Source organism: Mustela nigripes, chromosome 4 (assembly GCF_022355385.1).
Source record: "Mustela nigripes isolate SB6536 chromosome 4, MUSNIG.SB6536, whole genome shotgun sequence".
NCBI lineage: Eukaryota > Metazoa > Chordata > Mammalia > Carnivora > Mustelidae > Mustela > Mustela nigripes.
The window spans coordinates 3,019,017-3,045,389 of record NC_081560.1 but is presented as its reverse complement, the minus strand read 5'-3'; the positions used below and the strand labels follow the sequence as shown (position 1 = coordinate 3,045,389).

General features: G+C 56.8%; 1 protein-coding gene across 4 annotated transcripts in view; it reads left to right on the top strand.

The window, feature by feature from the left end:
- The window catches only part of DPP6 (dipeptidyl peptidase like 6), an 857,378-nt gene that overhangs the window by 728,661 nt on the left and 102,344 nt on the right, over nucleotides 1-26,373 (top strand). For all 4 annotated transcript variants that reach the window (XM_059396038.1, XM_059396041.1, XM_059396039.1 and 1 more), the window contains exon 8: nucleotides 16,255-16,375. In XM_059396038.1, coding sequence (XP_059252021.1) covers nucleotides 16,255-16,375 — 121 coding nt within the window. The remainder of the gene's footprint in view (nucleotides 1-16,254; nucleotides 16,376-26,373) is intronic.

Sequence of the window (26,373 nt, the reverse complement as noted above, 5' to 3'; positions counted from 1 at the left end):
CCTGTCTTCCCAGGTCCCAACTTCAGGTGCACAAAAGTCTGTTGTTTGGGGGGAAATCATGTCATAAATGGGAGGGGGGTCAAGAGGCACCAAAATGTGTGGGGTCGTTCTCTAGGGCTTTGAGAACGTGGGTTTTCCAATCCTAATTTATGATTCTGGAGTAGCAGCTGCGTCCTGCAGGCTCAGGGGTGGGGGCAGGGAAGCCCAGCTGCTCGCCATCCTTTTCTCCTTGCCGCGGCTTTACTGGAGAATTGCTGTCTCTGCTCTTTCTTTTTCTCCTCAGTTACGTTCTACCTCTCAGGGGTCTTTGAGGAAGGGTGGTCCTGAGCGTCCCTAAAAGGAGGTTTCAGAAGCAAAAGCCTCCAGATTTAACACGCGTCATGGTAACGCCGGTCCCTCCCAGCCGCCACAGCGTGCTGGTCCCCAGCACGGCAGCAGGGACCCCCGCCCCGACGCTGTCCCAGTAAGCCTCCCCCAAGTCCCATCTGCAGAACACCAAGTCATATTGTGCTGCTGGAATGTCTCCTGATATTTTAAGGAGTTTGAAACTTTGCTCTCTTAATTAACATTTCCATCTTGCTAAAATTCTGAGTGCACTGATTTTTCAGAAGGGCTAATTGCCAGGCTCCCAGCAGAAGGTCAGCTGCGTATTAAAATATTTCATCGCACAATCCCTGCTGAGTTCAAAGGTGCCCTCATTCAGCCGAGCCAGCCTCCCAGACGGTGGGAGGCCCCTGGCTGGTGCGGCTCCCAGAGTCAGGGGCCTCTGCTGAGCCAGGCCCAGCCCTGGGCTCTGGTAGGCCCTGTTACTGGAGAGACTCCCACCTCTTAAGAGTGGTCTGTCCATACGTGCACAAACCCGACGTGTGCGGTGGGGTAACCAGCACCTCTCCTGGCCACCCTTCCTCCCCGGCTGCAGGCACAGAGCTCCCTGTCGTGTGGCCCATCACAGCCATGCAGCTCCTGTGAGTCTGGAAGGCTCCGGAAGGTTCCGGCTAAACCTGAGCAAAAACAACCCTCCTGAAATACCTCTCCAGCGCCTCTGGGGTAGTTACAGCTGCCACGTATGACGGCTGGGGTACAGGTGTGTGTGTCTGTACAAGAAGACGGACATGTGGGGTTTATACAGATTCTCAACCTGTCCCAGGAGTTCCCAATCCACGACCTAAGTAAGGAGATCAGCTTCTGGTCCCTCAGGGCCCGCGTGCCCTCCCCACTCTGGATGAGTCACCTAAATCCTGAGTGACCAGCTGCCCCAGCTTTTCTGGGACTGGGGGGGATGTCCCAGGCCGTTCAGATGCTCAGTACTAACACCGGGGGTGTCCCAGACAAACAGGTCTGTCGCTCACGCGGGGACAAGTCTCCAGAGCAGGGAGCCCCGCCCCGCCCCAGCCCAGGGCTCCGGGTGAGCCCGCAGCCCCTCCACCCTTTCCCCCAAACACACCCACCCACTCCGATCCCAGAGCAGCTGCCCGACCTCACGTGGGAGCCCGTTCGTGGGCTTTTCCCCACCTGCGGCCTCGGTGCCTCAGATCACCGGGGGTTGCCAGCTCACATGAGGTCCGGAAGAACCGCTGCTCCTGTGTCATCGCCCAGAGAGGCTCCGTGTCTGTGTGCGGGGAAAGCTGCCTGGGGACACCACAGAGAGAGCTCGTGTCTGCTGCAGGACGAGGGGAGGACAGCATGAGGCCCCAGGCCACCCGCCCTGCCCCCACTTGCCCCAGCCACGGGCGCACATCATGGGGGCCGGCGCGGCCAAGGTCAGGAAGGAAGAGCTCAGACAAGTCTAACCAACAGAACAACCACGCGTTCGCCCGGGGCACGACGAGCGGGAAGGACGTCACCACAGCCTGGAGAAGATTGCTGTTCTGACGGACACCATCCATGACGTAACCTGAGAAAGTGTCACACGGTTTTAGAAACGAGTCTCACCTCCGCGTTTTTAAGACACGGGAATGTGCTAAGTGATGACTACAGGGCAGAGAGCAGACAGTGCCCTCGGCCACATGCAAGTGACCTGGTGGTCCCCGAATTTGGAGGTGGGGTGAGGGTCGTTGAGGAGGCTTCCTGCACCGCATAGGGCCATCCTGGGCTCTGCAGAGCAGGACACGGACACGTCACTGTGGACTTAGTCTAGGCTCCCCGGCCCCGGAGCTGCCTCCCCTCGGGAGATTTAAATACCCCGAGACGCGTGACCCGAAACACCTGTTGTGCCTTCACACTGCCTTCCCCCGGCCTGGGGCTTCCAGGTACAGCCTGTGACTGGTGGCCGAGCAGGCCGTGTGTGCAGAACACCAATCCCCATGTGGAGAGGAAGGCCAGGGCAGCACCCCATGATCCCCGGGAGTTCCTCCTGCAAGCTGAGGTCATTTTGGCCGCGGAACCAGAGGCCCCCAGTTAGGTCTGTTCATCCCCACGGAGCAACCCGCCAGGAGAGCCGGAGGGTTCTCATCTTCTCCAGAATGTTTAGTTGTTTTAATATGAATTGCCGAGTGATACGGGGCTCATTTCAAACAGAGGCAATAATGGCAGAAAACAGGGTCAGGCTGGAACAGGGATAGCATTGAAAGTCAAAGGCGCCACCTCCTCCGTGCAGGCTTCAGGGACTGACAGGCTCTGCCTGGCTCTAGCTACACCCACCTTGTGTGGTAAATACCCGTTTCCTGAACTTCTCCCTGGACACACGACATCCTGTGGGCGTTAGGAGAGTGACCCCTTCGTTCTCTTACCCTGACTCTCGCTCAGTCCCAGGGCCAGGCTCATTTTTGCTAGTTATTAATTATTATTAATTGATTTTTTTATTGTAAAAATAACAGAGAACATAGAAAAAATTTCACAAAAAAGGGAAAAAAAATCTCCTTATTATAGTATGATACACTTCGTGTCCACAGATAATTACTGTTAATATTTTGTTGTCTTCATAATCTTGCTTCCCAGAGTAGATGCCCTCCTCATACAGCTATCAGTATTCCAGCCCAACTTCTGTGCCTCCTGTCACGCAGTTAGCACTTTATATAATCAAATACTCGTACGCATCATTTTTTATACTTATGCAATATTTCATAGAGTGGATTTATAGAAATGTATATAACCATTCTCTCGCTGGACATCTAGACTGTTGATAAGACTCAGTATTAGAATCGATGCAGTAGAGTATTTGGGGCCTAAAATGTCCCTGATTCACAGTGATGGGATCAAGAACTCTGAACAGTCTTGGGCTCTGCACATGCAACTATAAGTTGTTTTCCGTGCGCTCCCTCGCCCGTTCTCACGGCATATCCACCAATACCGGGTCTCATCATTTAAGAAAAATATTGGTGATTCTACGATTTAAAACAGTCTTTGCTAATCTAATCCAATGACATAACTATTTAAGTCAGCATGTATGTAATTATACTCATGGTTGATTAAATTGGCGTGTATTTAATAGTAAATTGGTACTTGTCCATAAATTTTTCACAAATTAATACCCATGCTATCTTTTCTTGTGAATTACCTGGTCTTGGTCCATTCATCTTTTTCTTTTTTTTTTTTTTTTTTTAAGATTTTGTGTATTTGTCAGACAGAGCGAGAGAGAATAGGCGGGGTGGGCTTGGGTGAGCAGACAGAGGGAGGGGGGGAAGCAGGTTCCCTGCTGAGCAGAGAGTCTGATGCGGGGCTGGATCCCAGGACCCTGAGATCATGACCCGAGCTGAAGGCAGAGGCTCCACCCGCCGAGCCCCCAGGTGCCCAGCTCGTTCATCTCTTACTTCCTTCCACCGTGTAGATACGAGAGGACGGGAGATCAGTGGTGGAGGGGTACAGGCAGCAGAAACGGGTGTGCGGCGCCCCGGCCCCACGGCAGGGTCTCCTGAGCAGGCGCGGCAGGCTTCCTAGTAGGACGCGCTCTTCCTGCCCTGCCTGCCCTCTGGGGAGCCGCCAATGAGCAGTAACAAGGTCGGGAGGGGGAATCGGGGCTTCAGAGACCTCGGATCATCTACAGACTAGATAAGGAGACCCTCGGTGCTGAGGGACGGGCTGCCTCACATCGCCCCGGAGAAGAAGAAAGTTCGAAGACCGGTGGCCCGGGGACATCAGAGGGACCGCGTGTGAATGGGGTGAGCCGGCCTGTCTGGGAGGCCGTGGGCGGCGTCAGCGTGGCCTCACCCCAGACACCACTGTCCGCGGAGCTCCGGGGTTCCAACCAGCGAGCCCGGAAGAAGGGTCACCAGGAGCCGCTCCAGAGGTCACATGCTGGTAGCCAGAGGTCATTCATGTTTGTCCCATATGCTGAAAGCTCCAGAAACTTGTCGGGGGGGGGGGAGTGAATGTTTCCATCACCTCGGGAATATCGTGGGGCACGCATTTCTTCGGAGCAGAGGACTTTTGGCAACCGAGGAAGCTTCTTGTGAAGTATGGTCTGCAAGTGTTGATGAGGCAAGAGAGGAAGACACCGTGTTTGCTACGGTCAGTGAACTCGCTGCGCGTGGGGAGTTTTCCAACATCGGTGTTTCCCTGCAGCCTCTGTAAAGACCCGGGGTCAGTCATTCTTCCCAGGAGAGCGCTCAGGATTGTTGGTTCTGATGGTCTGGGAGAGGCCGCGAGGCCCAGCGCAGGGGCTGCCGCATTCCCGTGCGCATCGCCGTCACAGGAGGGCTTGCTAAGTCCCACTGGGTCTCGGTCACAGCCCGAGAGGGAGCATTCCGATGTGTTCCCCGGCATCATGGTGCTGCTGGCCCTGGGCTGTCCTCGGGAGTCCCGGGCATAGTGGATCCAGAAACAGGGTGTTCTTGTTCTGCCACTTACCAGCAGCTTGACCTTGGCCAGAGCTTACCCGTTCGGAGCCTTTCCAAGGTGTCTGGACAAGGAGAGGCCACAGATCATGGACTCAGAGTCCTGGTTCTTCAGCCCACATGGTGCACCGACCTGCACATGACAGGTCTGAGTCCTGCTTTCCTCCCCCCAGAGGGGGGAATGATCCACAGTCACACCTGTCTCAGAGGATTAAGAAAATCAGCATTTGAAAGTGCAGAACAATGTCTGGCTGACAGGAAGCCCTCATGAGCATGGAATGAAAATAAATACATACGAAGTATCTGCCCACGCTGGGTGCCGTAGCAAGCCCTCAGCAAACAGTAGTGACCACTGCTGGGATCATGGACGCGATTCCGCCAATCAGCAAAGACTTCGCACGAACCAGTCTGCAAGGTTCTGACGTGGCCATGAGTGGCCATGAACAGAAACACAGCTCAAGTCTCCGCGTTCTTGGGACTTCCGTTTTGTGCAGATTCCGTGGAGGAGGGTCCAGTATGGGGGAGGGAGGGGTAGGCGCTGCATGCAAGCTTCAGAGAGCGGGGTCACCGCCGTCAGCTATCTGCACGGAGCTCACCACGCAGTGCAGTGGAAGGACACCGTTTTGGGGTGTTCAGACTCAAGCTAAGCCAAGATTCCTGGAGGCCGAAAGGAGCACGAAAAGGGCACTCAAGGATTGTGCCACGGTGACATACGGTGTTCTTGGGCTGACTCGGGCTTCTTCAGAAGTGTTCTTGGATGGACACATCAGGGCTTTACCAGTAGATCATGCACCTTTTCACCGCTTCTGCTGACTGACCCTCATCTCTACATCTGCGAGCCTTCGAGGTTCATAGATCTCTGAATAGCATCAGATGCTGCCTTCGGCGAACGGGAGAACAAACCCTCAAAGCTATTCTTCAGAAAATGCAGGCATGAGACATCCTCCCGAATCCAGAATGCTCCTGGTTGCACATGGCACACGAGCTGGTGTCCATTGTCTGCCCTAATTTTGTAAATATAAGCATGGATGAGAATGTGCTTAGACCAGGCAAGGAGCTCCTGGAGGACAAAAACTTGTTATTATCCACAATACCCATACAAGGAAGAGCTTTGCAGAGGAAGAACAGGATTTTTCAGTTATAGGAACAGCATTGCAAATTAAACTAGAATAAACAAAAAAAGTCTCTTACCTACCAGGGATACACAGGATTGGCATCAGGCGTAGCTGTATCCAGGTGCTAGAAGCAAATCCTCAGGTGTGCACCTGTCTCTCCCTCAACCTATCTTGCTTTCTTGCTTTCCTTTTTCCTGCCACACTGAATCCTTTAAAGATCAGCAGCAAGCTCTGACACCCACAATGACATGTGATGCTTGGGGTTCAACCAGTGAGTTGAGGGGCTAAGGGAATGCCAATCCCCTTGGAGCAGAGACTTGGAATGCCCGGGGCCCGCATGGCCCTGTCCAGGGGCTGCCGTGGACCACACAGGGTCATGGTGTGGGCTGTGGTGCTGCTCAAGATACAAGAGGAAGGAAGGAGCAGGATCCCGTTCAGGGTTGCCCAAGGTCGTTCAGGGTCACCAAGCTGTTTTCACGGTAGGGATGTGTGCTGCCCATCTCCCCCGCAGCCTGAGACATGAATTGCTCCAGACCAAGGGCATGTGGCCCCTTCCACCCGGACTGTCTGTGCTCCCATCTCAGGTGGGATCATGGTTTCCGACCTGAGCCGCTCCACGGATCCCCGGTGGACACCAGCCTCCACCCCCCTGAGTGTGAGGAGACGCTCAAACTGCCGCTCCTCTAAGCCATGTCCAGCCAGTATCACACCTGGGAATTCGCCTGCGTGGTGGCGTCCCCATGGCCAGTACAAGGCCCAGGCCACCATCGTCCCTCGGCGGGACTGCCCCACTGGGGTCCCTTGTCCACTCGTTGCGCCCTGCTCCTACAGGGCAGCGGGAGGTCGTGGAGAGCACAGGACGCACGGCCCCACGTTTACAGCAGCTGACAACTGCGGTGAACACCGGAGCCCTCCAGGTCCCCTGTCCTTAGAGGAAAGCACAAAGGCATTACTGCAGACGGCAGGGCCTGCCTCGGCTCTCCCGGCCCCTTCTCCACCACGCCCTCCACACAGTCGCCTTGAGCGCCAGCCTCCTGCATTCCGCCCCGGGCGCCTCCACGTGCCTCTGTGTCCTGCAGGGCTCAGTCCCTCCTCTGGGCCAGCCTCCACCTTCCCTTCCCTCGCCCACTCCCACGCCGTCCTCAGGAACCCACCGCCCAGGCCGCCTCGGGTGCCGTGTTCTCTCCTGCCAGCACTTCCCGGCCAGGGGGAGTTTCAGGAACCCAGACCGTCCTGGGTGGTCCCGGGGCCTCAGAGACCCTCGGTCACGCGGGGGCTGTACACGGTGATCGCACACGTATTCCTGCAGAGAGAATGCTGGCTGCTGCGTCCGGCCGGGCCGCCGCTCCGCGTTCCCAGGTCTGCAAGCAGCATCACATGCGTTTAGCGAACCGTGAAGTCTTTGCTCCCGTGAGGAGGCCAGCAGCGTCACGGTGGACGCCGAACGTGAGGGGCTGAATAAATGCCCACGAACGTAATGTGTTTGGAGACCTCTTCCTTGGCTTGGGGAAAGGTAGCACATCCGGACTCTCCGGGTTAATGTGTGTGTCCAGCGGTGAGAGGACACAGGGAGATTTTTCTGGGTGGGTGACCACGAAAGGGAGGGTCTCCTCGAGCGTGAAGGCTGCCTGCTGGGCGGGTCGTCAGTGTGGCGTTCCCGGTGTCTCCTCTGCGTCTGGGTTGGCGTTTTGAAAGCATGAGGCAGCGCAGGTCCCTTCTGGTAAGATAGTTTTAGATTATCCGTCAGACTTTTCCTTTCCTGGCACTGGAGTCTGCCTGCAGGATCAAAACCTTTTTAACTTGCTGGAGTGGGCGTGGGCTGTGATGGGGGACCCAGAGTTTTGCGGGACAACGTGCGGGAGCGGCTGTGAGGACCCTGCTGGCGGAGGGGTCGTGGCCGTCTGCAGTGACAGTTAGCTGGGCTGGACGCGTGCTCTGCTCTTCACGTGTTCCCTTCAAACCTGCTTTAGGACCTTCAGGGTTTCCTCCCATGGATCATCTCCGACAGGTGTGGCCAGTGTGGCTGGCTGTATTTCCAGGGCGGGACCAGTTAACTGGTTTTTGTCGAGACCTGCCGCTGTCTGGGAGAGAACCAGCATAAGAACCAAGGGCTCCGAGTTTCAGGCTGGTGGAGGTCCTGGAGATGTGAACCATCTGCCCAGGTAGACGGAGTTGTCGCCGCTGCCCAGACGCGATGTGGCCCTGCCCAGCACGGGGCGGGCGCCCAGCCTGGGTCATCGGAGCCACTCGAGTCAGGGGATGTGAGCTTGGTGGGGACCTCCCCAAACTGGGCAAGAAAGCCCCGGGATCTTAAAGCCCCTTGTTGCCGAGCAGCCTGGGCCTCCCCTCCACCCGCCCATTCTCCAGATGCGGTTCTAAACGGGGATCACAGACGGCCCCTTCCTTGCCCGAGCGAGCAGAGGCATAGCCAAATGACAAGTAATAGGAGAGCAAAACAGAGCAAGGAAAGAATTTATTTAATGTCCTGTGATAGCAGTCTCTGTTCCCCTCAGAAGAGCACATGGCATTCTTAGCCCTATAGGGCAAGCAATGTCTGGGCTTCGATGGTTTGATAAACAACACCGTCCCTCCGTGATAAGATCTCTTTTCCTTATTCATGAGTACAAACGCTTCTGTATCTTCTCGGTCTTTGTGTGGGTCTTTGATGGACCCGTCACGTCCTTGACCCGTTCTTTTAGCCGCACAGTGAACATGGTTCATGCGTTCCGCTCAGGAATTTATTCTAGTGACACTGGAGACGCAGGCAGATTCTGGACGAAGATGCAGCCATAGCATTTTTATTGTGGTAAAAACAGAATCGAGTCAAAAATAGGAACATAATTAACATCTCCGAAGAGACGTGTCCCAGCGATGCTTCGTGAGGTCGAAAAGCATCTTTGACATAAATCTTACATTGGTGTGCAGAGTCATATGTTATATGACCTTAGTTTTATTAAAAGCTGGAGTTTGTACCCATCCACCAACACACACACACACACACACACACACATCTGGGAGGGAATAAAACACATCAAAGTCCCTTCCCGTAGCCCCATTCTGTGTGTCCGTGGGGTCTGTAGGATTACCACATCCTTCCTGTTTTCCTTACGTGCTGTGATACTGGGCAGTGCCTGCGGCCCGGGGCTGGTGGGTTTGGGGGTCCTCATAGGCAAGCTGACTGTGGGACGTCAGCCAGTCTGCTGTCCAGAGAAACCCAGCGCGGTTTCGCCCGTGTCCTCGCTCCGTGTTGGGGTGTCTCCCTTGTAATGACTCCCTGGTCAGTTCACTCCGGGAAGGACTCGGAGCTCCCACCATCCTGGGTTTCTGCCAACACGAGCCCAGGGAGGATGGGTTGTGCCTGGGGCCCGAGGGCGGCTCCGAGCCCCTGTGGTGGTCTTGTATCGATCGAGCAAGCATTCTGACTTGAACATCCATGAAAGCCATGCTGGCGTCCGCTTGGTCCGGAAGACTAGAGACAAGAACTAGTGCTGAGGGGTGGTGGGTGTCCCTCTCCCGCAGGATTGCATGAAGCAGTGCCCCCACCACCAAAAAGCGGCCGAGATCACAGCTCCGGCTTCCACCCAGTATGTACTGGTCCCATCGTCCAGGCGCAGGGTGTCAAAGACAGTGTCGCCTACGTTTAGAATCCCGTCTGCCACGCCAGGTGTCCAAGACGACAAGAAACAAAGTTAGTCCAAAGTCAGTGTCCATGCCGACCGGACCGACCCTGAGTTCCAGATGACCTCACAGCAGGGTCTTTCAGTCCGTTAGCCACGGTCGGTCCTTCCAGCTCTCTGTATGGGCCCGTCGTGGGGGGCGTTTGCAGGACTGGACGTGGCATTTATTGTGCATCTAGAAATCAGAGCCATCCGGGAGCACGGGCCTGACCAGGGCAGACTCCCAGGGACCTACTGGCCGCCGCCATCAACATTTTGCTCTTCACCGGTCTCCTAAAAGATATGTGGCCCAGGCTGCAAGATCCAGACACAAGATCTGTGTTCTGGGGACCTGTGATGTGGGTTGACTGTGTGGAGCGCGTCCCGTGGGGTTGGGATGGCCTGCCGCAAAGACGATATAGTTCGCTTTAGGAATGAATTCCTTACGAGGGCTTCTGAGCCCGTGCTGAGGGCTGGTCGCTCCCGTGCACGGGCGGCTCTGTGTTTCACCCCGGGGATCAAATTCCATAGCATATGTAATGGGGTCTCTCATCCGTACTGGCTCCGGAAACATTAGCAACGTGTGCTCGCCCAGGACCGGGGACAGCTCGAGACGTCAGGCAAGGGGAAAAGCGCCCGTTAAGTAATTCCTGCTCTGGGGGCGGCACCTTGAGGTCAGGAAAGTCGGCCGCCCGGGCCAGCCAGAGAGGCCCGGGGAAACACGGCCGCCGGGGTTTCTCAGCCGCCGGGTGGGGAACCCACACTCCCCTTCAATGCCAGCATGTGGGGCTCGCTGTGCATGTTGAAATGGGTGTGAATGCCGAAAGATGTGGAAGCTGGAGGGAATCCTGGAGAGCCAGGCGACCTCCCATCCCCGTGGTGGAGGAGGTGAGCTTCGGCGAGCGACCCACGCGACGCAGTCCGCCGGCGGTCTCCACCGGAACCGAGGTTTCTACCTCGAGTCCCGTGTACCCCCACCTCCTCATGCCACACCGACCTGTGCTGCTTTTGCCCGTCCCGGAGCTGCTCCGTAGGCGTCCCCGTTGGCCTGGATTTTCCAGCAGTGAACGCTGACTTGCACCCGATTGCCGTAATGATCTCGTCCTTGGCTCCTGAGCCGAGTAGCCCCCACTGCAGCGTCCGCGCCCACGAGCTTTGTCGTAACCCCCGCGACGTGAGGATAAGCGTCTTACCGCCACTTACTCTGAGTCCCTGTTGGAAATACTGAGCGTGTTCGACTAACACTCCGTGGCTGCACTCACACGGGCAGAGCTTGATTTCTTCTGAGTTAACTGAAGTTTCAGGAGCTTTTGGATTCCAGAACAAGTGAAAGCCTCAATTAGTCAAAACCCAGCTAACTCCTGTATTAAGTATCAGGGTGTGCTGCCCGCGTGGAGGAGATCCGCCAGCGCACGGAGCATCGGGGAAACGAGTCTGGGCAGGGACGGCGATTCGGCCCCGTCCGTTCATCTGCGATACACCGACGGTTCTGGGCCATGAAAATGTGTGATTCTGTTGATGACCTCAGGCAACAGGGTCCTGACTCAGTAATAACGCCACGCCGTAGACCTCGTTCTAGTCACTAAACCGGGAGAGCAGAAAAACATGGAAATATTTCCCTCAAAATGGAAACCGAAAAGATCTTTTCTTTACTTCAGGAACTCACCTGGAAAGTCGGTTGAACTGAAGTTCACGGCCCTCCGGAGAATTCCGACTCACTGAACTTTCCCAGAATTCACTGTAACCATGAGAGTTGAGTCATGTGACCGCGAACCGTATTGAGTCAAAGTGCTCCTTAAAAAATCAGACTAATAAAAAAGGTGAAGTGTTTTGTAAGAAATAGTGAAGCTTGTACTTCCAGTCCCGTTGGGTGTGTACTTCTGACCTCTCTGTTGAAGACCCGGGTGCGGGCGGGCCGGGGGCAGGCTGACGTGGCTGTACGTATGTGGGCTCTCGCCTGCTACTCCGGGGCGGCAGAAGGAACTAAAGCGCCCAGAGGTGAGGAAGGGATGGGGCTCGGTGAGTCAGGACACGGGGAAGCAAACGTGCCGGAGACCTTCGTCTGCCATCTGGCTCACACGGGTCCGTAAGGGGCATGGCCACACTCGTAGTCCTGGTAAGGATGCCGAGCGGGGAAGAGGGGCGTCCCCACCTGGCTGGCATCTGAGGGGACCGTGGAGAAGGACGTGCAGGTGCTCAAGGGGCAGCAGCTCTGGACGGCAGCGAAGGCGACACGGATCAGACCATCAGAAGCTGCCGGCAAAGTCCGAGGGGGGTGCGCAGGAGCCACACGTCAGGCCCTCAAAGTAGAGGAGACGCTCCCGCTTCCCACTCCCTCATGTGCCCTGCCTGGACCTTCATGCTCCCTCATGCCAGAGCCTCTCCTCATGCAGCCACGTGCGTGTCGTGGAGAGGCAGTCACGGGGAGGGCAGCAGCTGGGCGGACGGAGCCCAGCACAGCCTCCCGGGAGGCCCGGGACACGGGCAGGCAGCGGGGGAAGCCGTCTCCGGTGAGGAGAGAGAAGGTCCTGAGGAGGGGACACTTGGAAGCCCCAGAAAGGGCAGAGCTTCCGGAAGGGGCGTCAGCATGGCAGGGTGCAGGACGCGGGGACTGCCTGCTGTCCCCAGCAGGTACCGTGGTGCCCGGAGACCACACGGGAGGGGAACAGAACAATCTGATTCCTTTGGAGAAACCTGAGCACATGTTTTTTAAAGCTTTCTGGAAGAGAGACTCGAGGCCAAGCTCTGTGCCTGGGATCACAGGACCTTGGGGTGATGACGCGTGCTGTAGGCTCGGCAGCCTTTCTACTGACAACGCTCGAGCGGCCTCGGGTCCCAGGGCAGCTGTCAGTGCGGAATCTGGACACACGGCACGGGCACGGTCATCCTGAGATAGAGGTGGACAGCCCCTTGACTGAGCGGATTCTAGAACCGCGGCTGGTAGGACTAGGAGCTAGCCAGCGAGGTCCCGCAGTCACGCAGCCCCAGACCCAGGCCTACCTGAGTACAGCAGGGCACGGGGGCCGCCGGTGAGGGCTGCTGTGTCAGCCGGAAGATCCTAACGACGGTGACACTGTGACATCACCCTGGGCGTTTGTGTTCTTCTGCGTGAGAGAGAAGCAGCCAGAAGGACAGTGGGGACTCACAGTGGCTCCGACACTCATCCCTGGTCTCGGGCTCATGGCTGGTTAGAAATCACACCGTTCGCTTATTTAACAAATTGCTATAAAGAAGCGGTGTGCCATGGCACAGACCGCCTGAGTCCCCGAGTTCCTGTCTCCCCTTGGGGCACAGCGTTTCGCGTCCCCAGGGCCCCTGGCTTGGACCCCCACTGCACCGCCGGCCAGCAAGCTGGAGGTCAAGCTACTCAGCCTCCCTGCGCTTCTGTCTTCCTCCTCGAAACAAGGCCGCGGCGGATCCACAGCGTCGCGTGAACACGAATGAGCGTTTACCAAGTATATGAAAATGCATGGTCGACATGTGCCCACAAAATAACCCGAAATGGACCAAAGGCCCAAATGTAAGTGTTAAAACTATACGAGCCGAAGAGGAAACCATGGGGGTAAACGTTCATGACCTTGGACTTGGCCATTCTTAGATGCGACACGAAAAGCACAAGAGGAAAAAAGAAAAAAATTCTGTAAATCGGCCTTGAGCAAAATTAGAAGCTAGTCTGGCTCCAGTGTCGCCTCCCCCAAAACCTCTCCTGATCCCTCCCGATGGAACGGGTTTTTATAGTGATGACGCGACAACAGCAGACATGCCGTCGAGCCGGCACTCGGTGCGGGCGCTGCTCCACGCGCTTCCCAGCGTCCGCTCACTCGTCACACCCGCCAGCGTCCGCTTCTGCTGCCATCTCCAGTGACGGAAGAATCCGAGCCCGGGTCACGCCGCGCCGGCTCTGTGCCCCCACGGGCTGTGGCGCGGAGCTCTGTGCCCCGAGCTGGTACAGTCTCGACCCCCGTTGGCAAATGTGAGCCCCTGGGTCTGCCTTTCCCCCAGCAGGTCCCCCTGTGTCGTCGGCCCACCGTGACTCCTGCAGGGGAGGGAGAGTGAGGGAGACGGTCAGGCCAGTGTCCTGGAGTCCTGGAGGGCCTTGAACCCTGGACCAGACGTTTAAACTCGGTTCCATGCCCCAGAAAAGCCACTGCAGGTTTCCAGGAACAGTGCTTTAGGAAACAGGATCGGGACTGGGACGCGTGAGATGCTTCGAGGGAGGGAAGCAGGGACACCTTGCTCTATGGGGGGCCCTGGGGGGGTCAGCCCCAGCAGGGTAAGGGAGAAGCCACTGCAGGAGGGGAGCTAAAGTCTCTGCACGTCGGGGGGCGAGGCGGGGACCGGAGCGGCACGGGGAAGGCATCGAGGTGCTCCCAGGGCGCTGGGAACCGCGGTGATGGCCCATGTGCCGAGCAGGGCTGGGGGGTGGAGGACTCCGCCGCCGGCCCCAGTGCCTGTCCTGCCCCTGCCAGCGCCTGTCCCCAGGTGCAGAGCTGCACACAGCCCCATCTCCGACCCTGGGAGCTCCACCGGCAGGTCTGGAGGAAAACGGAAAACGCCTCCCAAGCACAGCACACTCTTCCTTACAACCTGTTTCTTTTCATTTTCCTTCCATTAAAAATAAAACAAGGTGATAAAGGATTTAATGTCTATCGGAGCACATCTTACTCACTCGAAATATTAATTGGCTGTGCTCTGATTTGATTCAGAAATTTATTACAGGCTTAGAATACATAAAAGAGGTTAAAATTTAGTAATAACATCTTCCCCTTAGGCAAACTCACGAGAACAGCCACTGAAGTTAGATCAGGATGCATACGTGTGTCTGGGGGTCTCCCAGCTCCTTCCCGGTTGGAGTGAATCCCGGAAGCGCCAGGCGTCCTCAGCAGAGATCTGACACTTGGCACTTTCAGATCTGCCGTCGGTGAAAGCCATCTGGGGAAACTGCCTTTTTTGCGTTTTCAATTTAAAAAAAAAGTTAATATTTCCACCTTTTCCTCTCTCCGTGGTCTCTTAAAAGACACTGACGGTATTTTTTATAGACTCTTTTAAAAGAAAAACACCTGGTTTGAGTCCTGTGCCTGGTCCACATGGCTGGGATGGCGTGGACGTGGCCCCTGGACATGGAAGACTGGAGCAGGTGCAGAAACTCGGGGCCCAGCAGGTGTGCACGTCTGAGGGCTCGGACACTCTGCCGACTCTGGCAGAGCTTCAGGGGACATTGGGTTTTCCCTGGGCCATGGGTTTGCCCATTTGGCGGCACGCTGGAGTCACGCGGGACCCTTCTTTAAAATTCTGATTCCCGGCTCTCGCCCCTTGATACTGATCATGGGGCTGGGCTGGGGACCAGGCAGTGGGGTTTTAAGGGCTCCCCAGATCCTGATAGTGGCCAGCATTGGAGAACCACTGACCAAGACCGTCCTGCCCTCCACGAGCAGGTCACCGCCACCCAGCGACTCAGGAGCACCTCTGCCTTCACCTAGACCTGGGTTCACTCAGCGCAGTCAGTGACCCCTCCCGGCTGGTGTCCCCAGCACCCCCTTGTGAGATGACCGGGCCAGCCACACGGTCCCCCACTCATGGCCCTGCTGCCTTCTCGTCGCCGGAAGACTCACATCAACTGGGTTGCCCCTGCTGCTGGTGGGGTTCCACGAGAGGGGACAGACCCTGCGGGAGCCGGCACCTGCCGTTCCCTGTCCCTCACCTCCTCGCCACCTCCGCAGACACCCCGCGCCCACGCCGGCTCGGCTCTCCTCCTGTGCTGCTGCTCCTGTGCACTGAGCTTCTCGGCCCATCTCCGTCCTACTCTTCGCCGCGCCCTTAGCACGAACAGCACTTTCTTGAAACCCCGTCGCCTGGCGCGGCACGGGGGACCCTGGGGGACCTCAGGCTGAGCGAAATAAGCCAGTCTCAGAAGGACAGATATTGCGTGATTCCATTTACACAGGATGCTTCGAGTCACCAGCTTCGTGGAGCATCAGCGTTCGTGGGGACAGTCTCTGCGGGGATGATGGGAAGGTTCTGAAGATGGTGACGTGCTGGTGGCACAATCGTGTGAATGCGCGATGCCACCAGATTATACTCTAAACCGTGGTCATGGTGGCCAGCTTTGCGTCGTGTGTGTTTTTCCACAGTAAGAAAAACTTCCATCATGTTCTCAGTGAATCGTTGACCTAAGTTAGGGAATCCTGTTCTGTGTTCCCGGAGCCCCGCTCTCCCCATCAGAACTTCTCCTGGTGAAGTCTGACTCCTTTACCGGATTGTAAGTGGAATGAAAGCCCGTTTGTGTCCCACCCCATTAAACACGTCACCTCCGGTGAGGGGCACGGGGGGTACCCCTCGTTAACTGACTGCAGTGACTACCGAATGAGTAAATGCCGGGTTTCTGGGGTTTGAGCCCAGCACCGCCAAGAACAGCACAGTAGTGGGAACAGACAACGCGGTTTGGTGGGGAAGCCCCTAAAGGACGAGACCCCGGATTGTCCCGTCCTGGGAGATGAGAGCGTGGGGCGAACTGTGGGAAACAGGAGACTCTGAGTAACTGGAAACGCGGGGCCCGCAGGGGAGCCCCGGAGGATCCCCGCACGGTCCTTGTTCTAGCAGAGAAACGCACCGGGCGGAAGCAAAGCACGTCACCGGCTTCAGATTTCTTAAGAACACCCTGTTCACAGCCACGTCCTGGGCTAACACTGTGTTTTCTCTCCTCCTGATTAGATATTCATCTTCGAAAACAATATCTACTACTGCGCGCACGTCGGGAAGCAGGCCATCCGAGTGGTGTCGACCGGGAAGGAAGGCGTGATTTACAACGGACTCAGCGACTGGCTCTATGAAGGTGAGCCACGCGCGGGCCCGGACGGGGCTGGGGGCCTGCTGCCTGACCAGCAGTGCTGGCTGTTTTCTTGGACTTCAGTCCAGTTAAATCTCCAGTTTCTTAAGGTTCTGCTGGGTTACAAAGATGCCGTTGGAGTTCAGGGAGCATTAGGCCGTCAGGGGAGCCCTCGCTTGGTGGCCAGGTGTGCAGAGATTTCTAGAACCCGAGGTCCTGGGGGAAGAGGCAGTAGGTGCTGTCCTGGGAGGTTTGCACGTGCAGAGCTTTCTCGAGCCCCTCCCCAGGAGGTAGGGTGCCTTGTTGTGCTGGGGGTGGAAGCAAGAGCTGGAGAAGAAATGAGAGGCAAAGCTTTCCAAGGAAGCCGGGCCGGGTGATCGGCGGCTGTGAGGACGTCTGCCGCGGTGGGTGTTTGCTCCGGCTGGCTTGCCCCTGGCGCCAGTTCTCCCCCGGAATGCATTATTGAATAACTAAAAATGTGAGCGGGAGGCTCTCTTCTTAAACATTTACGATCCGTCTCCGTGCTGATGAGAATCCCGTCGTCACGGCAACACTCCTGACTGGTCGCCATCGCGTTCCGGTCACTGTTCTGGGCACTTTCCTACCTGCTGCCCCACTTCGCTGTCTGTCCATCTGAGTCAGTGCTGAAGGGCACTGTAGACGGGGCCTTAAACATGCCTCTGTTCCTCCCGGTTCTGGGGCCGCACGTCCAAGCCCGGGATGCCGGCCGAGCCCGTGTCTGTCGACCCACCGCTCTGCTCACAGACGGGGTCTCCTCGCTGCGCCTGCACGTGGCGGAGGCGGGAGACAGATCTGGTCTCCTCGTCCCCTCCTCAGGGCACCAGTCCCCCCTCGTGATCCCAGCCCCGCTCAAAGTCCCCACCCCACCCGGGACACAGGCTTCAAGGTGAATTCTCTGGGATGCAGACATTCAGCCCACACTGGCCTCACAACAGCGGGGTGACCGCACCCCCACATGGGGCAAGAGAAGTCAGGCGTTCGGCCAAGTCCACACCAAGTTAAGGCACGTGTGCTGGGGGTATCACTGGTCGAGTCTGGGGCAAGTGCTTTCTACAAATGCAGGTGGGGTCAGGATCTTTCTGCACCAGTGCTGGGCCGACAGGCAGCCTATTCTCCCGAGCCTGCCTGCCTGAGGCCACACGGCCGGGGCTCGGTTCCCCATGCCAGGCCGGGTCAAGGAACGATCAAGCCCAGAAAATACCAATTTCCTCAGTGCTGCGCGTTCCTCAAGCTGGGACCGCACTGCGAGGCTATGTGCGCCCGTGGGCCTAACTCAGAGAGACGGGGAAGCTTAGCACCAGTCACCATCCGCACCCCACGGAGGGCTCCGAAGCAGAAAGTTCTCTGACTCGATTTCTTGTGTCCGTTGCACACAATGAAATGCTCCGTCCTCGGGACAGAGCTGGGTATGAGTTTGACGGACGTACCCACGCTGCGTCCCGAGCACGACGTGGCGCATCCCATCGCCCCGGAAAGCTCCTCTGCGCCTTTCCTGTTCCACTCCCGCCCGAGTCTCCTTCCTGATGCCACCACCGTCCTGACGTCGTAGGGCCTGTTTCCCAGCAGACGGGCCAGAACACGGGTGCCCACCAGGGAGGTCCTCCGGGCCAGTCACCCCTCCAGGGGCTTTATTCTAATGTGAGGCTGGCAAGGCTCAGAGCACTTAGGATTCCAGGTTCTGAGTTGCTTTCCGGGCCCTGGGAGAATCGGCCTGAAGATTTTATGGCCCATATTGTCCTGGGCCCTACCTGCGGGTGTCACTGGCATGAAAAGGTAACTGGCCGGTGTCCACTCTGGTCATGCCCACAGCCAGCCCTGTACGTGGATCCTGAAAGTTCTGCACAGTAGCAACCCGAAGCCCCCCCTAAAAAAGAAAAGATCCTGGAAGCCTGGCTGTAAGAGTTTAGACAGCTCTGGGACTAATCTCCTTTAAAGAAAAAAAAAAAACCCATAACCAGAAGATTTGAAATATCTTTTTTAGTATCTTCTTAATAAAATAAAAAGCTCATTGCTCGGCAATTCAAGTTAAGCTTTTGCTTCAGCAAATCCAGTGAAAGGAAATTTTTCTTCCAGGCATTTACACACAATCATGTTGGCGTGATAACGGCCCCAAATATTTCAAATCAGTCACAGCCGCTGTGGCAGCGTCCTCTGCTTGTGGTGTTCCCCAGAAGGTTCTAGACCCCCAGGCTTGGGTTTCTCAAGCAGGGGGCCTGAGAGCCTGGAGGCATCGTGGTTCCTATTTGAGTAACTGGGTAGAGGGTAGACTTTGAAGATGGTCTTCTGACTTAACTGTTTTACTTCCAGCTGCTTCTTCTAAAAAAAAAAAAAAAAAGGCACCTGGGTGGCTCAGTGGGTTAAAGCCTCTGCCTTTGGCTCAGGTCATGGTCCTGGGGACCTGGGATCAAGCCCCACATCGGGCTCTCTGCTCGGCGGGGAGCCTGCTTCCTCCTCTCTCTCTGCCTGCCTCTCTGTCTGCTTGTGATCTCTACCTGTCAAATAAATAAAATCTTTAAAAAAAAAAAAAAAAGATTGAGAAAAATATGGGGGCTGGGGAACGCGCTGACAGAGCTTGCAGAGGGCCACTTGGAGAGGTGAGCTCCAGGGAGACCCGAGGCTGGGTCAGGGGAGCCACCCTGCCGTCCGCGGGCTCGGAATCGTGAATGCATCACCGATTTGCTTTGTTTCCCCAAAGGGGTCTTCAATGCACGGTTCATCTCCGACGGCTGAGGGCGAGAAGGGGCGGGAGACTTGGGGGCTGCCGGGACCCTGAGCGCCTTGAACAGAGGTGTGCGCCCACCCGTGGGAGAATCCGTCCAGCTGACCGAAGCTGGAAACTCGGCACCGTGTGCCTCCCCGATTCACAGGAGTCCTTGGCTCGTGGTGGCCACAGACTGATTCTGAAAAGTAAAGTGCAACCTCGGTTTTATTATTCTGGGCAAATGCCATGCAGTGACACCGAATTCTGTCTTGAGTATAAGATTTAAAGCTGCCTCTCGTGCCCCACAACTGTGTGAAGGTTTACTGAGGTTGGTCACCCAGAAGGGAAGAGGAAACTGAGGTTGGTCACCCAGAAGGGAAGAGGAAGATGTTCCTGGGTTTTTTGTGGGTTTTTTGGGGACTCCGATCCGGGGTCAGGAACTCGCACGCGGAGGCAGCTCGTCTTACTGTCCGTGACGCCTCCATCTCCCCTCGCCGCTGTGGACGGGGCGTGCGGGTCCGGCACAGGTTTTGCCAGGAGACGTGAAGCCGTTCCGTGTTGGAGCCGTGAGACGACCGTTCCTCCGCCGTCCCAGCAGGCACGTGCTCCCAGATAAATACCGCTATTCACGGACATGCCGGTATCATGAAACGGCTTGTACCTCGGGGGAGAGTGGGAGGGGCTGGGGTCACTTGAGAGCCAGGTCTTGCCCCACATAGAGAAGCCCTGATCTCCTCAAGTCCTCTGAGACGCAGGTGGGTGCGTGACGGACAGTGAGCTCGGGGCACAGTCTGGAACATCGGGCCGGGATCACGGGCAGAGCCGAGAGAGTAGCCTGAAGGGTATTTACGTAATGCGTGATTTGGCACAGATGCGATCCCACAGCTGGATTTTAACCTGAATGTGCCCAGAGTTTAAAGGTACTTGGAGGATGTGGCCCGACCCGAGGACCGTGCGTGACCAGGCAGCCTTGTCCCAGGGGAGTCAGCAGGAACAATGCTTAGTAGAGCCCTCAGCTAGCTTCCCTGTGTGCGTAACTCGAGGTGGTTTTACGATCGTCCGGTCGGGCACCCGGATGACTGTGCCCGTAATTCGGGAAAAGTCCGTGCAGACCGCGATGCCTTATGCTGTGCCCATGCCTGGTGCCCACTGTGGCCTCTGTCCTTCCGTTTCCTAGAGCCCCCAGTGGTCCTCCCCGTGGCCACGGCCCTCATGGCACTCTGCCCTCTGTCCACCCACCCGGGACCCCCAGATCCCTGTCCACCAGGCCCTGGGCTGCCTGCCCCCCCCCCCCGGAGCTGGTGTGGAAGAGAGGGGCTGTGGCAAGGCGGGCCGACGGGCCCCTTGCCCACGACTGCTGTGGATGGAGGTGTGTCAGCACACCCCAGGTTCGAGCTCAGAATGTTCTAGAAGCACTGTTCTCCCCATGGGCAGGCTTGCTGTAGAGTTCTGCTAGGCTGGCTTGTCCTGCACATACAGCAAAGCGTGGTCCCGTGTCCTCATGTGCCGGGCTCAGCGTTCCGTCTGGAGCCTGCGACGCCGGGACAAGACTCAGGCCTGTGGTTCTTGACACTGTTTGCTGGAGCATCTTGTCCGGGGTCGGCACAGGTGACCCGGCAGCGTTTTGTCCCAGCGAGGTGCTCTGAGAGACATCTGCAAAAGGTCAGGGGGCCCAGGTGGATAGATCCGTTACCTCCTGATTTGAGGCTTTGGGATGACTCCAGGCCTTACCTCTGATCCACCAAAGGCTGTTGCTGGGGAAAGTTTCCGTGGGAAGAGACGTCACCGCGGTGAAGGCCTTTGTGCAGATCCGTGGGTTGACCCGACTTGAGTTTAAGGTCATGGCTTGTCAAGTACGGGGAGCCGTGTCTGCTTTAATGCACGTCGATGTCTGGTGTGTGTCCAGCGCCCGCTCGGCTGAGGTCGCAAGCAGACCAAGCCCCCTGGGACTCCGGTGACGGTCCGTCTTCTGGGGCACAGCCCGCGCCTGGCACCGTGGGAGGGAGCTGGGGGGTGTATTGCACAACACCATCTTGCCGGTGAGAACGAGCGTCCCACACCTCTGAAGCCGTCCTTGAAACGTCCAAACAGACACGCAGATGATGAGGATCTGCGGGGCGTGTGGACTCACGCTGGCTGCAGGTCCCCGACGGCTCCTCTCGCATTAACCGTGTCTGACGTGCCCGGTCAGGGTAGTCCAGCTGCTCAGAAACTGCCCTGGGAGTGGACGGAAGTGAGTGATTCCGTCGTACGTCATTCCGACTGGACGGAGAGTTTTAACCTGCGTGATGTGGCCCGTCGTGGACAGACTTGGAATCGTGTGCACGTCTGCGTGTTACTCAAACCGTAGATGCGTGGTTCTTTGGACTTCGTGTTGGTTATGTCTCTGATTGGCAGGACGGGAAATCTCCGGTCAGACCAAGAAATCTCGGCCGGCGCGTGGCCAGAGGCTTGGGATGGGCTTGACGGAGCTGCCCCGGGCGGACGGCACAGCTGTGGCCGGACGTGAGCTACACCACGTGGCAGCTCGTGAACTCGGATGAGGGTTTCAGTCTGTGGGTCTCTGTTTCCTCGTCTGCAAAACAAGGGTGGTCGCCATCCGTGCTCCCTGAGGCCGTGAAGGAAATTAAATAAGCTGATGCCGTTCTTAGCACAGCTCCTGGCGCAGGGGAGCGCCCCTATTAAACCCCCGGTCACTGGACCTGCTAGTTTCCCCAAACCGGAAACACAGCAGAAGTCATGGCCACGTGCTGACCTAGAATCGTCAGGAGTCGGGAGCACGAATGTGTAGTTCCTCCTTCCCCGGCATCAGTTCTGAGACCCATTCAACTCTCTCCATCGCCTGCGGTATCGTTATATAGGAAGCGCGTTTTCTGAGTTCTAGATCAGCCTGGAAGGTATGCGCAGAGGCGTGAACATCTCTTTGGCAACGTTCCCTCTGCCTTGAGGTTCACCGAGCTGGATCCCCAGCTCTCCCTCCTTCCTGGCACCCGCCGCAGAGACAGCTGTGTCCTTTATCAGCACCACGGTCTTGTGACTCGGTAAAAATTAAAAAAAAAAAAAAATCACATTTCGTGAGTACTTGGAGAAATGTAATCCACATCTGGGAAAGCCACGGACCTGTGACGCACCAGAGGACAGAGCATTGGCTAAACGCAAGGGCAGTCGTTCCGAGCAGTAAGCCGAACGCTCTCATATTTAATGTAACTAAAATGAGCATCTTTCCTGCCTCGCCCTGGGGTCCGGCTCCATAAAGCATTAATGACTCTGACTTGGGTAGCATCTAGACGTTCCCTATGGAGACAGAGAACACCTACAGCTGCTCACCCTCATTCAGCTCTGACATCGATACGGGGACGCTCCTTCCTCCTGTCCTCACCCACAGAGGGACACCTGCTAGTTTCCAGACTCTGGACAGTGGTCCACGGCAAGGGATGAAGGCGTCAGATGCATGGTTGGGGGACTAAGACGGCCAGTGCAGATGTGACTGGCTGTCAAGGGCGTGCTGGCCCACGGGGCTGGTCTAGGTGTGTCCATGCCCAGTGGCTTCCTGTGTCTCTCAGATCCCACCAGACCGTCCTGCCGGCGTGTGTCCCACACACGCCGTTCTGATCTGTCCTCGTGGTGCTGCCTCAGCTCCAAACTTAGACCCAGACATTCTAGAAACTGCCCTGAGGAGCTCAGTGTCCCACGGAAGCCAGCTTGGTCTCCCTCCCTTCACTGTCGTCAGGGTCTCCGTGGCCACGGTTGTCCAGCACGTGTAACAACCTCGTTATCAAAAAGCAACAATCACTGTGAACCTCGGTTTGACAACGTTCCACTGTTTATCCCCAAAGATGAAGGAGACGGGCTGACACCGGGGTGCTGGCGACCCTCTGACCAGGACCTGAAGGCTGCGGGGTTCCCGCCGCCCAGACCCAGACTGCCATCTCGTTAAAGCAAGCCAGGGTCACCCGCTGGAGGAGTGGGACCAGGAACGTCTCCCTGCCACCCACTTGCTTCCTGCACACCCTGCCACACGAACAAACGCCTTGAGTCCTCTACACGCAGCCCTGTGAAGAAAACACGACCCCAGCCTGGGTCACAGCCATGGAAACTGGCCTTACCCACAGTCGGTGAGTCCTCTGTGCTCAGTGGTTCCAGACCCGACCCCCTAACCACCTGCCTCTCGTGGCACTTTCTACACTTCCTTTTTTGCAAATAGGCTGGAGTCGCCGCCCGGGTTCTGAGCAGACCGTCACCGTGGCGTAGCCCGCTCTTGGCAGGGGCCCGTCACGCAGCAGGGCTGCCCGTGGCGGCTGAGGTCTCAGACACGGTGAGCCTCGGACGCCCGTGTACCCGGAATGGACGGTGTCTACCACGGAGAGAACAAAGGTGCTGTTGTCACGGAAAGGTCGGACCCACAACCCCCAAAGCACAGCGTCTCCAGAGCCCACAGCAGAACAAGGGGACACCATGGCCGTGCAACCCCATTGGGGACTTCTCCCGAGAGACGGGGACGTCCTCGCCATGACCTCCCTCTTCTGGTCCCCTTGTTCCCCGAAACAGATGCGCACTTCCCTCCTGACCACTGCAGTGACTGGTCATCCTGGGGTTTAATCAATGTCATCTCTTAACAGCTTCTGTACCCGAAGCGCACAAGCCAGGAGTTACCATCGAAACTACGCAGTGGACCGTTCGGTGGTGGGACTGGGGAGTTATCCAGGTCGATCTTCGGTGTTCTCCTGCTTATCTGGCCAGGGTCAAGGTGAAGCAGCAGGACACGCTGAAGAGGGACCCGTACTCTGCGTTTGGAATCTCTGGCTGGAGGCCGTGGCATCTGGGAGGGCAGCCAGGGACCCTGCGAGGCAAACACAGCTTCGAGAGATTCAATCCAGAGTCTGCCCTGCAGTCAGGGTAAAGACGGAGCTCGCCACTGACGCTGGGCAGCCCAGCGCTCCCCTTCCCAGCGCTCCCCTCCCCAAACGTACGTCCCACCTGATGAGGCAGGAAGGAGCCAGGGTTAACGTGGTCTCTGCGAAGAGCAAAACACAACCGAAGCAAACCAAACACCACCTCCATAATTCAAAGCAATAAAGAGGCTCTCTCGCCGTGATCACACGTGCCCCCGAGATCAGGGTCTGAGTGGGGGGGCCCCGCTCCCCGTGGGCACCACAGTCTCAGGCTGCTGGGGCTGCCCTCGTCCCAGGCCTGGAAACCACAGCAGCGGGCGCTTCTGTTCACAGTATATTGTCCATAACTCACGAGCAGGGCCCAGGAGGTGCCATGCCAGCCTCCGTGCCCAGCAGGGAGAACCCGAGAACACGAAGAAGTGGCATTTAGAACTCCTCGTCTGGGCTGCACGCTTGCGAACCGCAGACCTCAGATCCGGAGCCCAGAGCAGAAGAGGAATCCACAGAGATGCTGGGATCTCTCGGAATCCGTGAGAAGGTTAGAGGATCAGCTCCAGAAAGCAGCCGGAGGACAGCAGCGGCCAAGGGGATCCCCCGGGCCCAGGCTGGTGAGAGTGGACGCCGGGAGGCGGGGAGGCGGGAGGACAGGACAGGACGCCGGCGCGTTACTAAACACAGAAATGCCGTGTTCCTCGCCTTGGACCACCCATATTCCACGGAGGCAGGGTGGTCTAAGAAACAGCTAGGATCCACAAGTTTCTACCACGACTCCCCGCACTGCCCGCCGCACGGCTGGTAGCTGAGGGGAACGGTCGGAACCACGGTCTCGTGCGACTGCTTCCATGGGAAGGTTGCTTGAGGTCAGCTCCGCTCCTCCTGGTGTCTCTGGGGAGCCCGTAAATCAGGGCACGTGCTCCCCCGTGAGCAGACAGGTTCCCAGGGGGCAGCAGCTCGGTCTTCATGTGGAAAGGGAGCAGAGGCTCTGCTTGTGTCCCAGCAAGACGACTGATGGTTTCAGTCCAACAGGAAGACGTGATCTGGTTGGCTTGTGGAATCAGAAGTAAGAGAAGTCCAAAGGGGAACGTTCTCTCCAAGCATGAGGAATTCCCACTAGTCTCGAGAAGTTTTGCTGACAATTAATTACCTAATCCTGAGGGATTCGGTTAGATAATTTATGATGTTCTAGGGTTATACTAAGATAAGCCCATCTCTAGCTTTTGGTTCCAGAGGCTTCATGAGATTTGAGTGTTTGTGGCTATAACCCTTGATGTTCTCTGGAGCTCCCATTCCTTTTAGTCTTTCTGTGTTCTTACATCACTGGGACATTAAACCACTTACCCTGACATTGAGAGTTTTGTCAACAATTCTACGAAAACTCAAGTTGCCAGTGCTTGAAGGAGAACCAGTCTCTGCCACCTGTACCTGAAACCGCTTCATCTGAGACCCACTCGCCCCGTCCAAGCCTTTGCATTTAGTCATCGGACCGATTTCCTGACCTATTTGGGCCTGAGTTTCTTTTCCCTTTTGCGAAAACACTGCTGGGATGAACTAGAAAACTCCAAACTCCTTTCCACCACCAACATTTTCATATTTAAGTATCAGTGCTGTAACACAGAAGACGGCACGGACTCTGTATTCAAGCCAGGTGACCTCACGGTGAACGATTTACCTGCCCTCACCTGCACTTCGCAGAGGCGCTGCGCGGTGGTCCCCCATCGTGAGCGGTGGGGAGAGAGCTTGGGGGCGTCTCCATCTCCTCCTTGTCCCCCGTCCCGCATGCAGGGCACTTGTGCATTCGGGAAATCTTTTCAGATGATGCCGATGCCCCTTCTCTCTACCCTCTGGCAAAACTATCGGCTTTAAAGTGATGAGCCCGATTTTCTGTCCTTTACCCCCGTTTTCCTTGCTTTAGATAAAATTTGTATTATTAGTAGAACTTTTCTCTTCATTCAGAGCGGCCCTTGGACAGGGGCAGGTGGGTGAAATGGCCGCCCAGCTTCTCCACGTCAGGTCAGCCTGAACTTGGAGGCATGGAGAAGACTCAGTCTTGTCACCGGTTCTGTGACCAGCCAACAGCAGCCTCAGGCTGGAGGAGTCGGGTTTCAGGTCGACTCAGGGGCCTGCTCATTCACTCCCCAACCTGGAAGAGGCTGTCCTGGGAAGGTTAAGCAGAGGTCACTGCTCTTGTGTTGGATTGTCCTAAAGTGCTTCTTGCATCGGGCAGAGGTCAGACGTGGAAGCCTGATGTCTCTAAGCGACACAAGCTTGGGACTCTGCGCCCCGAGCACACCCAGAGCCCAGGGACCCAGCAGTCTCCAGGGAGACACAGCACCTGCTCCCTCGGTGCTGTGTGCTCGAGCTAGTGAATCGGAGCACATTCCCAGCAAGGC